Source organism: Phyllobates terribilis, unplaced genomic scaffold, assembly GCF_046119375.1.
Source record: "Phyllobates terribilis strain yellow unplaced genomic scaffold, ASM4611937v1 Scaffold_11__3_contigs__length_659146591, whole genome shotgun sequence".
In the NCBI taxonomy this organism is placed as follows: Eukaryota; Metazoa; Chordata; class Amphibia; order Anura; family Dendrobatidae; genus Phyllobates; species Phyllobates terribilis.
This window is the reverse complement of record NW_027362771.1, coordinates 332,424,098-332,439,121: the sequence shown is the minus strand read 5'-3', so window position 1 is coordinate 332,439,121 and position 15,024 is coordinate 332,424,098. Positions and strand designations below refer to the sequence as shown.

The following is a 15,024-nucleotide window of genomic DNA, read 5'->3' as shown; positions in this document are numbered from 1 at the left end:
GGCTGCACGGTCAGGTGATTAAGAGCACAACAGCTGATGGATCGCTAATGACATGCTGTTCCAGTCACCTGACCGCTGCAGCCTATCACAGACCTCAGCAGTCCTGTGACTTCCAAATGGTGCAGACATCACCTACTGAGGGAGTGTAGCTTGTGCTGGATCCATTATTCTGCTGGCAAGTGAGCAAGTCTTACTTTTTTTTTAATCTTAAAAGCATCCATGCCTAACAATTTATTTTTTTCTGAGTCAAATAACCCCTATAACTTCGTGTGTCTGGGTCCAAGCTGCAGGTCTGCACTGGCTTCTCCGACACATATAAGGAGAGACCCATCTGTCTAGCTGAACCGGCATAAAGACGACAACAGGGACCTGCCTCTTATATTAATTACTTCATCCCTGTCTAAGTTTTCATCTGTGTATTTCTCTGAAATGCCACAGTGCATCAGAGTAGAATAGAGATGCTTTTAGCAATGAAGCCTGTATCCGATTCATGCTGACTGTTTTTCGAGCAGTATGAATAATGCGACAAGTTCCCTATACAAGACAGGTAGTTGCTTGCATGATATAGCTAATTGTATACTCACCGGTACGGTTAGTATGTCTTGATGGCTGAGAGTCAGGAGATGTCAGGCTCTGCCTTCGTCCCACTTCATCCGTGGGAGATGTGGGCAGTGATGTGATTGGAGGGGTCTGTGCACGACGGGTGGGCAGCACTGTTGTTGTTGGGTAGCTTGAAAACATTTGCCTAAAAGAGTAAATGTAAAATTCTAAAGGTGTATGAAATATCAAAATATTCCTGACAGTCGGTCAGTGGGTGTGTTGGAAGGCTCAAGTCACATCCAGCCAGAAGAAACATCTACATGGACTTTGTATGTTCGACCTGTGCCTATGTAAGATTTGTCAGTCCTCAGACAATGAACCAAACTAACAAACAAGTGGTGGATGCTACCCGATTTGGGCACAGTCCTCAGTACTCAGCCAGCAGAGCTGGGCTACTGTATTCTTGTGTAAAGGCTATGTAAGGCATGTAGTGTAAACCAAGGTGACAATGAAATGGTGGACCAAGGAGAGGTATTTATATTTCATAAGATCACTATAAAAGTGTAGAAAAGCTCCTTAGTACATCTGCACCACTGAAATGAGAAATAGTCTATTTACATAGGCAATGAATGGGTACAGTACCTCAGCAAGCTGAGAGGCATAACTCCAGGAGACTCAGATGCTGGCACAGTTTCAGTGTCAGTGACCGGCGTGGTAGCGGTGGTAGTATCTTCAAGCGAGCTGCTCATAAAAGACGTGGTGCTGGATGCTGACGGGCTTGTGGTAACTGGAGTTTGAGCTTGTTGAACTTGGTCAGTATCCTCAGCCTGTTGGTCTATGTCTGGAGAAAGACAGACATAATGCACCAAAGAACAGTCACTCAACTGCGACAAAAAATGCCAAGCTGAATAAGCAATAGACAGCATTCCGAAAACAGATGTCGGGCAGCAGTTTAAGATATTACATGGCTAATTCCGGCAAAAATAAGTTATACCCATTCATTGGAATAGGATAAAACTTGCTGATCGCTGGTGGCACCCTTGTCGTGAATGGAGCGGAGGTGGATATAGTCCCATTCACTCTACGAGACTGACAGAGGAGGTAGAGTACAATGCTCAGCAATTAGCTATAATCCCATGGATAATGAAGTGAGCACAGGCCGAGCATGCACTCCTCCGCTCCATTCATGATGGGACTGCAGGAGCCCCACTCTCGGTGTTCCACAGAATCAATGCCTGGATCGCTGAGGAGTCACATTGACGGGCCCCCAAGAATCATCAAATTATTCTCATCCTATGGATCTTGGAATTTTATTTTTTTTTGCAATAACTCTTTAGACACAGGATTGTAAATGTAACTTTTATGTCCAAACTGATCGCAAATTTACATCATAATATTTTTCACTATAAAGCCCTGGTAGTTAGGGATATAGGAAGCAAGATAAATGTAATCAGCAGGATATTTTGCACAAACAAAATGAGTACATTTGTGTACTGTTTACTTCCATGGCAGTACATGTAAGTTCTTGTATAACAGATGAAAGGTGAAGAATGTGACACTTAGGTTCACCTCTAATTATATATAAAACGAATTAGGACATATACACACGACGGATTATGCAGCAAATCCAAAGTGAAATCACAACCAAATCCGTATAGTTTTACATATGGATTTGTCACAGATTTTATCCTATGCACTGCACTTCCCCTTAAAGGTGCTAAAGGCGTTTAAAGTCTAATAATTCTAGGCCATTTTTTTTTTTGCAAGAAATGGTATTATTACTCTACATACACTTTAAGACTAGTTGGTGGTATAATCTAGCTAACAATACCCTGCACACCATTAAAATTCTATGCGTTATAAAGTAAAAAAAAAAAAAAAACAACCCACCACAATTAACTAAAACCAGGAAATACAAAAGGCGGCCAAAAATATTGCTATGCAAACCATGCTATAGAGCATAATCTCTGTGGCATACCTTGTCTAATCCTGCTGCCAAATTGCTCTTCTAGTAGTCCATGTACCACCAGCTTGTAAATCATGGCTTGTGCTCTCTCCAAATCAGCCAGTCCCAATGCCCTCTTTATGGGTGATCTCATAACAGCCCTCTTCACCATGTGGCGCATCAAAAATTGCAGGGCAGCTCTCATCTCTACATCCTCATGTACGACAGGAGAGCTTGCGCAATCTGAATTGTGTCCATTTTCGGCCAGTACCTTTGGAATAAGAAGCAGCTCAGCATATTTACTGCAGCTTAGCAGTGCTCCCAAGGATTTCATGGCTCCTAAATTTATGTAGGATAATTGAACAGCCCTATTTTCAGATTGGGCAACATCATGGCTCCTTGAGAGGTGGTCGTGACTTTTACGTTTCCCATCAACAGAGTGATGTTGTTGATCACTGGCCGGAGTTTCACTCAGTAGTGTAATAGATTCGTTTTCGGATTTAGAAGCTATGTTGCTAATTGTTTTCTCCTCTGTTGCTCGTTCTATAGATTCAACGTCGCTCTTCTGCTCGGGGTCTCCCTTCTCTTCGGATTCGTGACGGTGTCTCTTTTCGTGGCGTTTAGCACCAGATTTGCCAGGATCTTCATGGATGCCTGTCAGGTATGTAAGGTCAAGCAGTGTAGAGGCAGTCAGCCCACGGAAACGAGCCACATCGAAGGGAGGGGGGTCACAGGGCTCCAAATTGTAGAGAGGAGTGTCACTAGGCGACCAAAAAGTTGGGAAGCTTTGGTTGAGAAAAAAATCAGAACGACACAGGAAAAGGCAAGTGAGGGACAGACAAGAGGAGAGTACAGGAAATAATGTTGAAAATTGTCAAGTCATTTACAGCGAGCATTTATGAGCAAATATAGGGTCTTATTTAGGAAAACTACTATAGAACGTGAAGATTTGCCTATAGCAACCATTCAGATCACAAGGTTCATGTTACAGCTAGTGCACAATTTCACAGCTGCTATGGACAAAACCTTCACTTTCCTGAGGATTAGTTTTCATAAATACACATTTTAATGACTTTGAAAAAAAGAAAAGAACAGCAATTAAACTCTGCAGCATAAGCAGCACAGGACAGACTAGAGGGTAGGACACATCACAAGACATTAAGATGGACAAAGCAAAGACAAAGAAGAGGTAAATATGGAACAATACAGTCATTTAGTACACATGGAGAGCAGTGTATCATCATTACATGAAGAAATACAACTTATATTGTCATCTGTAGCCCATAGGCTCCGATACTAGATTAATTCTGGCTGAACCCGCCTGTATCGGTGGGTTCAGTCCACAGTCTAATGTGTATGAGGCCTCCCAGACAGATGATGTCAGGAGACAGAAGGATCCGACATGTACCATTTCAGACTGTCAATTATTACTAGAGATATACCACCGATAAGAGGAGTCCGGAAACGGTTCTCTCGCACGTGGCAAAGCGGGCATTCCTGTGTATGGGAGATTCGAGAGAGATGGCTGTCGGGTGAACGATCAGTCAAACCATCGTTTGGCCCGAAAATTAGCATAAAGTGTAAGAGGGGAAGCTTAACAGAGTTACGATAACAGAACTGTCACGATCAACGGCTTTTAGTTTGTGTTTTCCCCCAAAATAAATGAACTGGCTTTGTGTTCATAGTAATGCAACATCACCTATTAAAGGGTGGTTCTCAGGAATAGAAAAGACTACTGAAGCAAATGTCATTATAACTCAACCCTTATATACTGTACCTCTAACCATTTAAAAACTCAACCTTTTTAGGCCTTTGGGACAAAACATTTTTATGGTTTGTTCTTTCACTGTCGTATTCCAATAGTCATAATTTAATTTTTTGTCACCGACTTAGCTGTATGATGGCTTGTTTTTTGCAAAATGAGTTGAATTTGTCAGGGGCACTATTTTGGGGCACATGTAACTTATTACCAAACTTTTATTACCTCTTTATAGGGAGAAAGAAAAAAAACAACAACAGCAGTTCTGTTGTTTCTTTTTTTTACTTTTAAAAGAGAATCTGTCAGCAGGATCAACCCTTCTAAGCAGTCTATATGGGCATGTAGGTCCTAGAAAGTATAATAAAATTATAATGCAATACCTGCATGCGAATGGCTTCTTCAGTGAAATCTTATGTACATAAACTGTTCAGGACTATGGTTGGATAATGATCTGCATGAAAATCTGCCTCCAAAGATTATTTTAAATGAAAGGGGGAGAAAGGCTTCAAATGAAATGCTGAAACGTCACATGTATTTGTGGGAATAAAGTCCACTTTTTTTCACTGATTTCCATTGGAATGCTGCATCCAATCTATTTTTTCTATATTTGTTGGCTTTTTGGCTGGTTGCTTGAGGAAGTATTGCACCCACAATAGGACTGTGCTGCTATTTTTCCTTATTATGATCTTATACTTTAGATACCATCAGTGCCGAGATAAGATGCTGCTCACACTGCTGTCCACCCTGTCTATATGATCTAATACTCTAGATACCATCAGTGCCGAGATAAGATGCTGCTCACACTGCTGTCCACCCTGTCTATCTGATCTAATACTCTAGATACCATGAGTGCCGAGAAAGGATGCTGCTCACACTGCTGTCCACCCTGTCTATCTGATCTAATACTCTAGATACCATGAGTGCCGAGATAGGATGCTGCTCACACTGCTGTCCACCCTGTCTATATGATCTAATACTCTAGATACCATCAGTGCCGAGATAACATGCTGCTCACACTGCTGTCCACCCTGTCTATCTGATCTAATACTCTAGATACCATGAGTGCCAAGATAAGATGCTGCTCACACTGCTGTCCACCCTGTCTATATAATCTAATACTGGAGATACCATGAGTTCTGAGGTAAGAAGAGGCTGCTCACGCTGCTGTCCACCCTGTCTATATGATCTAATACTCTAGATACCATGAGTGCCAAGATAAGATGCTGCTCACACTGCTGTCCACCCTGTCTATATAATCTAATACTGGAGATACCATGAGTTCTGAGGTAAGAAGAGGCTGCTCACGCTGCTGTCCAGCCTGTTAATCTGATCTAATACTGGAGATACCATGAGTGCTGAGATAAGAAGATGCTGCGCTCACACTGCTGTCCACCCTGTCTATCTGATCTAATACTGTAGATACCAGGGGTGTGGATATAAGAAAAGGCTGCTCCCACTGCTGTCCATTCTGTCTTTCTGTATAATAGTACAAGGTATAGTTATCTCAAGGTCACTGCAATGAAGCTTCCTACTGCACATGATTACATTACATGCACCTTTTCTATTAACATTTGAGACAGTTTTTTGTAAGCAACAGAGGGCGGTTGCCATTTTCATTCCATAGGGATTAACTCCCTAGAGAAAACGATGATTTAAATGTAATTAATAAGTTACATTTAAATCATTATTAAATGTATTTAGAATATATTTATAATATTTCCATTAGTTATTTTTTTTCTATTAACAGAGAACCCCTTATATTGGCAAAGCACATACATCACACAGTTATAAACTCTATGTGAAAAGAAAACGCACATGAAACAGTAGTATTCCTAAAGAATAAAAAAAAGGACAAATGCAAGTTTATAAAGAACTCAGTTGCCTTTAAATTAAGGCATTTATCCCATCTCTCCTGTTTTAAATCATGCTTGCTGGGCAATCATATAAATCGTAAATCAAGTATCTGAAATCCGGTTTCCAGCATTGCTCCAGTCCTCTTCTCAGTCATGTGACTGATATCACTGGGGTTTATGCGAGGCCAGAAGTTACTTTTTCAATGTAAGCCTATAGAATGTCAGAAAGAAACTCCATAGACTTGCATTGTAAATGCAACTTCCAGCTCAAACATAAACCCCAGTGTGAGCTGGCAAGTCAAAATACACGTCACATGAGTGAGAAGACTGGAACCTTGCTGGAAACTGAAGATGCTGATCAGTGAGTATATTAACATGCTTACACTACATTACACAGGTTTAGCTAATAAAAAAATATTAACAGGGCTTCTTTAATAGTGGTTTCATGTATGTGACCCATATCTACTGGCAAAAGAAAAGAGCGACTAGAAAGAGCTCCTCTGACTCTGGAGGATCCAGCATGCATATACTTTACGAGAGCCCTTTTTTTCTAACAGGAACTGTGCTGAGCCTGATTTTCACTGCGGTGGAGCTGCATCTAAAAATCAAACACTTGCTGATCAATCTCCACACAATTACAGCCAATAGCTGAGTGTCTTAGCTGTGGATCACCATAAGTTCAGTTAATACCCTTAGTAATCGGAGTCATGAACGCACCTCGGTTTCTTAATAGAAAAAATATATATACAGATCTCTAAAGATGACAAAATATATATAAGAAGTACTCTGATGCAGAAGATGAGAAATAATCATACCTGATCGTGATCTCTGCCTCATCCCATTGAACTTTGGCAGAAGTGCTTCCCTCCTTCACCACACCGAGCAGAGTGGCATGGCGACCCGTTTGCTTATGGACACATCTGCCACCCACCCTAAGTCCAGTGTCCACTCCTCCAATGACGGCCAACACAGGCCACACTTCTACACACAGAGTTTTCAGCTGGGTTTCACCAAGCTCTGCCAGGCCATGTCTTGCATGCTTCCCCTTATCTTCTTCTTTTTCATCACGAGCTTCATGCTCTTCCCTACTCTGGACTGATCGACTTTTCTTTAACTTGGCACCTGCTTCTCTCAGGCATCCTTTAATTTTTTGCAAACGCTCCACCATTTTTTTGTTTATGCAGTGGGTCCAACGTTCGGTGCGATGCAATATTCGGAGAAGCTGTACACTTGATTCAGCCAAGACAGTGGCTACAGGACTACAGATGGGATCCCCGGGTAATAAATCTCTAGGAGTGCCTCTCATCTGCATGTCACAAATCTTTACCTAAAACACAAACATTTCTTAGCTGAACATAACACCTCTACTAACCTGTTAGATTTTATTATGTGTGTTTAATGTGGCAAAAGTAAAGCAAGTAGATAATAAATGTACCTTCTCTCCAGGATTACTACTGTAAAACATTACACAAGGGTACAACTCTGCTGCATCAATATCTTCAAATGCCAGTTTGGGCTCCTGTGAACGGAAAAAGAAAAAAAAAATTTCTGAATATTTACAGCAAGTTATAAATACAAAAATCCAGCTATTGCAAAGACAAATGGATTTAAAGCAATGGTTATAAAGTTATGGCAATACAAAAGCAAAAAAGGAGCTCATCTTACCTCCCCATTTTTACCAAATGACACGGTTCGAGCTTCCATGTCAAGGACACAGGTGATAAAGTCTCCCTGAGTAAAGCTGGGTAAGGTCAGAGTCTGTTCTCCATTGTGATACAGGTTGCCACTGTATGCTCGGTACAGCCACATATCCGAGGTGGTTCGGTGATTGAAGTCATGCACAGGCCATCGGGAAACACCAACACATGTGCCCTCATTGCCACGATTTTCTTTCACAATGTAAAACTAAAGAAGAGAAGCCAGTAAGATACGACACTTAAGGGTTTATTCCCATCTTCTAAAATGAGAACAGCAGCAAATTGCTTGGAAAAACAAGAAACTTTGCAATTTGCTTATTAAAAATTTGCCCCATTCTCCCCAAAGCCCTTAAAAGGATCAGTTCAGATCAGTGTCATTGTTGCGCCGCTGTTTCAAAAGGAGCGCTCTCCCAGACTATGAGCAGAGGTAGCGTTCCCTCTGCTGCATGGAAGACGCACTGAAGCCATCTGGACAGCTTGAGAGCAGCACCTGCAGACTCCAAAGGATAAAGTATACAAGCGGTGCGTTCCTTGTCTACAAAACCGGCAACTCTCAGACTGCATGGTGGCTGGTAACCTAAACATTCAGCTGGACACAACAGAATTAATCACTCTGTTCTTGAGAACGGAAAATTTTATAATAAGAGTTAAACTGCAAAGTTACTGATTTTACAAGCACTTTGCAATTTTACACAATTATTAAGTCAAGCTAACGCCTTAAACTTTATATTTTATTGTTTACTGCTCTGTATCATGTGGACTGAGACCTAGCAGTGATGGACCAATAGTCAGGGTGCTTACGAGCTATTTCGTAGTGAGCTTGTAAACACTGCCTTGAGGCCGTCCGATATTGCTGGAGTGCACTGTTTGCTCCTAATCCTGGCTAGCTTCTGTTCCACTGTGCCTCAGATTCTTTAGAAGTAAAGAGGTCTTGTATAACAGAATCAGGAGTGCACAAATGGAGCCAGCAGTTTGACGATGTCACTGGCCTGAACTGTCAATCAATCAGGATCGCCCATCCACCAGCAATCAAGAAGTCGCGAAGCTGAAAAGCGGTGTGCTCCTCAAGACAGAAGAATGCATTAACCATTTACAAATGGAAATTATGCTACAATATTTTATAGTCTCAGTTACTTAAATAAATAAGCTATATATTTCATGCAGCACTGCAAAGGATGCAAATGATGGGCACCATAAGCACAAGTACATTTCCAAAGCAGCGTTTCACACCTCTATTCATTCTTTGTGCTCATTCCCTGCACCTTTAAATTTTCTTCTCTTGCTACTTCTCCACATGTAATTGTACTATATGGGTACTTCTTGATATTTAATCAACAATCCAGAACGTTTCATAATTTTACCTTCCACTGATAGCAGCCGGACGTTACCCCAGTGGATGCTAGGCCATACCCTTTACCACCACTTCCATGAGTGAGAATTTGTCCATTTTCCACAAGACAACACTGGGCTTTCTCAGGATCAAATGAAACCTCCTGAATAGGAAGGTCTTCCTCCTCCTCTTCTAGTTCCCCTTGCTTCTATAATAGAGTAATGAAGTGGTTTTGTTTTCTTTATTTTATATTATATCAAGCTTTTTAGTTTACTATTGTCACATATCAATGTGGATTACCTGCAGTCTTGATTCTTGCTCTTTCTCCTTCAACTGATGAGAATGCTTAGCCTGAGCGATGGGAGTCTCCCACATACAGTCTGAAAGAAGAGAGAAGAGTCGCTCTACCACCTGTAAAAGTGAAGAATCAAAGTTCAATGGACAAACCCAATATTTTATTTACATTCGACATGTAAGTTTCCTGTATTGTTTGTCACATGGGTTATAAAGTTCAAGTACAGTTATTGCAAAGAGAAAATGCAAAAAAGAAATATTTATTGAAAACAATTTTTTTGCACATTGAATAGTATAAGTGCAATTTGCCTTATTCTTTATATTTTGATAAAAAATTATTTCATTTGTACATGCTTCAATGAGAAAGTATTTACTGGATGACATACTCCTTTTTTAGGCCCATATAACAACATTACAATACAGCTTATAAATCACATGGATCTGAACTTTTCTACTAGGGTCTCAACAATTAGACAGACCATGGTAATGTCTGAGCCTCTCAATTGGTCAAATTGTAAAATGTAAAATTCATCTCAATTTATCTTTCAAATGCCTTTGGGGTAAATAATGCTGCTAAACCTGAGAAAATCGTGTATAGGATATGATCACTTTTGTCAGAGGGCCTTTCCAACAGCCCTACCTCATAGCTTAATGACCAATACATGCACTGAATTACCATGAACCGTGCTTATCCAAATAGAGAATCTATACCTGTGCCATCTGGTCGTCATCCACGTTGGACTCGCATGCGGGCAGAACAGCCTCTAGGACATGTAGGGCCAAAAGTCTTGTTCTTAAATTCCCTACAAGAGGGACACCTATAGAAGATTTGGGATAAAGATTCAAATACCAAATGTCACTATAAGCCCATAATAGTAAATTCTATAAATACCGCAATTACGGTCTCATTCAGATATCCGTTCTGTGCTGGAACAAATTTTCATTATTATCCCCATTCAGCGAAGTTCACACAAGTGTATACTTTTTTTTTTTTTTTTAAATTGTCATCCGTGCGCAATCTGTCTTTATACAGCAGGACTTAAAAATGTACATGTCTGAATACAAATGTCCTATGTTAAAGAATCGCAATGTATCCATAAGTGCCAGATATGCTATAAAGTGACTCAGTATGGCATCTGATTATTTCTTGCTCATCCATAGACTTAAATGGGCGGATCTCATCCAACACATGGAAGAAACTAGTGTATGCTGAGATTTATTTTTCACATGAAGATATAATCCACGGAAGAATAAAAAAACGTGCGTCTGAACTGCTTCATTGAATAACAATGGCTTGAGGGCTGTTCGCTTTTTCACAGACAGCACTTACATTGAAAATATGATTGTGTGAACTTGGCCTTACAATGTTAAAAATAGACAGCAGATTGCATCTGTGTGCAGTCTGTGAATTTTTCATGGACCCATACACTTGTAAGGATGAATGTCATCTGTGACTCAGATCAAAAACATACTTGTCTCGGATTTGTTTTGGCAGGGACCATAGAACATGTGACCATTATAGTCTTTGTAAAACACAGATATAACAATATTTGAAAAATTGATGTCTGAACAAGCCCTTCGTACAAGCAATGTTAGTTATACCTGAGCTGCACTTTTGAGATGCAATATTCAATAAGACTTCTGTCCACTTAGGAGACGCCATCTTAGACTGTATAGCCTTGGAAGACACAACTCTGCGCAGGAAGACCAAAAAGTCACCAAGATGCAGCTCTGCTGTGCGTTGCTTCCGGAGTGTAGCTGGAAGAAAAAGGACTAGGTAATACTCACTACTCAATGCTGCAAAACTTACAATCCTCATACTGCATTAGACCCCATCAAGGAATGCAGTCAACTCCCACTTCAACATCATAAATGTGATGATCTTTATTACTCATAGGGATGAAATACACTTACTATAAAACACAAAAATGGTAGCGTAGTGCGGGAAACAATAACTGGTTACTATGCACAGAATGATAATATTGCACTCAACGTCAGAGTATATTTTCCCTGAGAACCCATATGCCATTGAACTGTGGGTGTTCATTCACTTTATGTTACATCACATGTTCCCCTGACAAAGCCAGCTAAAAAAAAAATGTGCATCAGACGCTAGGCACTTATCCTGGGTGATACTGACTTCCCTCCTGTGGGGCTCATATTTTTTTAAGAATCTAGCTGAGAATGATTAGGACCTTATCCACAATGTAATTTGAAACGTTCCCATCTCTGAATACTACAGTCTAATTGGCCCCAAGAATACAGCAACAACTTATACCCCTGGCACATCTATATTCTATATGGTTTTCAGAGGATCAGAGGACAGGTTTTCTCAGCCAACATTCACAAGCCTGCTTAGTAGTGCTGCCGGACAACAGGTTCTAGTATGGCTTGTGGCTTAGTGTTCATGCCGCCCCATCCATCTCCACGGGAGCCACCTCATCCACCGCCATGTGAGCCAGCCCATCCACCTCCATGTGAGCCAGCCCATTCGTCTCTATGTTGCCAAGGTCAGAGGATACTGAGATGAGGATAACAGAACTGGGCATGTATGTCTGGGGTTCAGATGGTGGGCTTCCAACATGCCCGCGTAAACAAACAAGGAGATCGGACACAAGCGAATAACGATAACTGGAAAAAGATTTAATAATTGATGGAGATTTAAATGAAACAGAAATTTTAAGTAGTTGTTACCTCTAAAGTCCTTTCTTTCACTCTCTCCTAAGAGCTCAGATTTCTTCTCCTCCTCATTTTCACCAAAGGTAGGCATGACTCCAGCCTGAGAAAGAAGGTTCTTCAGCTGGCTACAGAGCAGGTCCAAAAGAGACTGCACCACTTTAGGGCTCAGCTTATCAGCATATGTCCTATAAAAGAAACAACAGGCAACTATGTATAAACACAATGGTAAGCTGTATTACACAACAAAATACAGTGAGAACTCTCGAAGTGACCCTTTAAGGTTATCATCCTGATCTCCAATATGTGTAATATACAATGAAACTGAAAATCAGTCATCGCAAATCTGGTGTGGATAAAGCATTGTTCTTTTGGAGAAGAATTACTGTATGATTGCCAATATACATGTATTGAGAATAGGGGTGTACATACTCCCAATACTAGCGAAGAAAAGACTATGTGCTCACACTCTTCCCTAACACATTTGGAAGACAGCATCGGTTGATACCATAGCTCGGATTCAATATAGGGTAGAGTGGCTGTGCATACGCAGTCACATCTTCACCTGGACAAGAATGGTCTCCTAGCTCTCCAGAATGGTGGGGTCAAAATATATAAACTAAAAAAATAGGCTATGACCTTTTTTATTTTTTGATGTGCTCATTTCTCTTCACCATTTATGTGGCCATAGGGGAGGGAGGGTTCTTCTATTAACATTCTGGGGCATTTATGACACGTTTGTGATTCTAGCTCTGCATTGTTGATGATAAAAAAAAAAAATTGTAATTTTTTGAAAATTAATATTTCATATTTACAGTGTGGCTTTCATGGGCATAGTGCAATTGTGTAGTCTCCCAGTATCATTATGAATTTCATTCTATTTACCCTACCTCGATGCATAATATCACCTGGCAACACCTCCTTGTCTGTAATTATCAATTTTGTGATTTTTATGTTTAATACAACATTGTCACTTGTATGCAAAATTTTGCTGTTCTATACTCCTCCTTTTATTAAGAAATTGAATGTGGCATGACAAGAATGAAAAAGTTTATTTTTACCACCTAAATTTTGATAACTTCTGAACAGCCCACTATAGTCAACAGACTCTAAGGCCGTTACTTGGCCATGAACTGCCATGGAGAACATCAGGACCACACAAACAAGATCTCAGGGTGCCAATGGGGTTAAAGAAGGAGCCCCCACACTCTTAACTATTTAGATTCAGTAGTCACTATTGACAGCAGAATCTAAGGGGTTAAACATCCATGGTCGGTGCCAACACTGATCGTGGCTGATGCAGCAAGTTGTCAGCTATAATGTACAGGTGACAGTTATAGGATTGTCACCTGTCGGGGAATGCTAGTCTCTTATATCGCAGGTCAGTAAAAAGACGTCTGTTGGTCACTAAGGGGTTAAAAGACCATATTTATGAAACTGTCTAAAAGTAAAACTGCCCTTGCAGCCCATAGCAACCAATCACAGTAAAGCTTTTATTTGTCAAAAGCAGAATACAAAATGAAAGCTGCTCTATGATTGGGAAGTAAACAAATTTTCTTTTACAGAATTTCATAAGTCTTCATGTATATCTTTAGCTGCATGGAAAGGATTGCAAGAGGCAGAAAGAGGAGCTGGGTGAGCAAGGAAGGAATCAGAGCTGCCAGGAGAGATTTGCTAGATGATCATATTATTCTGCAGTTCACATGGAGTGAGAGACTGATCTATGGCCTAGGTATTAGCCCATGTATTGGACTGGTTGTCAGGCTAGCAATTACATGACCCAACGTCCCATAATAAAGGGGGAAAGTGTACATTACATGTAATGTAATTTAACAAATTACACAGTTAGAATATTGATAATAAAAGCTAGAGTGCTTCCTCAGCTTACGGATAAATTAACTTTAAGCAAGTGGGTGGCAAATATTGCAGGTTTATTTGTTCAGATAATGCAATAAATAAAAGACATTTTAAAACAAAATGTTAAATATAAACAGATGAAAAACTACTCACCCAGTTGTAATTGCCAGGATCTGGAGCAGCCTAGTACTAGCTACTTTAAGTGCAGTGCTCAGCTGAGATACTCCGGTCTTGGGCAGTAGCTGGAGAGGTTGCCCAAGCATCGTCTCTGTGCCACAAAGTTGTGACAGAACACTAAGCAGGCCAGTGGAAATGGCAAGAGAAACATCTACTGGCTGATAACGGACACTGAGGGCAAAAACGGTGACCAACAAGAGGCGTTGTTGGGCTTCTGAAATAAGAAGGAACAGCTTATAAATATGCTATAGTTTCTACACAAGTAAATTTAACTATACACTATAGCTTACCAAATAACTATATACTGACTGCTGTGCTCATTTTTCAGGATCTTTGCTTTTCACCAAGAACAGTTAAAGTTAGGCTGTGTGCCCTCTGCTGCAGACACGCTTAAAAAACGCTTGGTAGAAGGTCTGCCATGTTCCTCAATGATAATCCGCATTTACTGTGCACATGCTGCGGAAATTTCCGCTGCGGATTTTCATTGCGGAAAAATACGCAGCACTACCAATTATTTTGCGGAAGCGCTGTGTTTTTGCCGCCACTGACTTGCATTGGACTGCATGTCATCTGCATCACTGCATCTGTACATGCGGAATCCATGCATTCCAATGTGCGGATGGTACCTAGGTTTGGAGAAGAGGAGACTCTCCTCCGGACCCGGGTACCATAGAACCTGTAAAAAAAAAAAAAAGAATAAAATAAAAAAATAAATATTATACTTACCTTCTGATGGCCTCCGGAGTCCTTGTCTGTGCTTGCCGGCAGCTCGCGGTAGACTAAAGGGGGCCATCAGAAGGTAAGTATAATATTTATTTTTTTACCATTCTTTCGGTCCCACTATATAAATCCATGCCGGTTGCATGGATTTATATAGTGTGACCAAGTTGACAAGC

General features: G+C 40.6%; 1 protein-coding gene across 8 annotated transcripts in view; it reads right to left on the bottom strand.

Moving 5' to 3' along the window:
* The window catches only part of HERC1 (HECT and RLD domain containing E3 ubiquitin protein ligase family member 1), a 175,759-nt gene that overhangs the window by 50,695 nt on the left and 110,040 nt on the right, over positions 1-15,024 (bottom strand). For 6 of the 8 annotated variants that reach the window (XM_073652698.1, XM_073652700.1, XM_073652697.1 and 3 more), the window contains 12 exons: positions 14,105-14,342; positions 12,113-12,282; positions 11,021-11,176; positions 10,130-10,236; positions 9,425-9,535; positions 9,156-9,332; positions 7,763-8,002; positions 7,533-7,616; positions 6,913-7,424; positions 2,519-3,270; positions 1,183-1,381; positions 585-745 (listed from right to left, as the gene is read on the bottom strand). In XM_073652698.1, the coding sequence (XP_073508799.1) occupies positions 585-745; positions 1,183-1,381; positions 2,519-3,270; positions 6,913-7,424; positions 7,533-7,616; positions 7,763-8,002; positions 9,156-9,332; positions 9,425-9,535; positions 10,130-10,236; positions 11,021-11,176; positions 12,113-12,282; positions 14,105-14,342 (2,907 nt within the window). The remainder of the gene's footprint in view (positions 1-584; positions 746-1,182; positions 1,382-2,518; positions 3,271-6,912; positions 7,425-7,532; positions 7,617-7,762; positions 8,003-9,155; positions 9,333-9,424; positions 9,536-10,129; positions 10,237-11,020; positions 11,177-12,112; positions 12,283-14,104; positions 14,343-15,024) is intronic. The other 2 variants (XM_073652703.1, XM_073652701.1) reach the window with 2 other exon arrangements.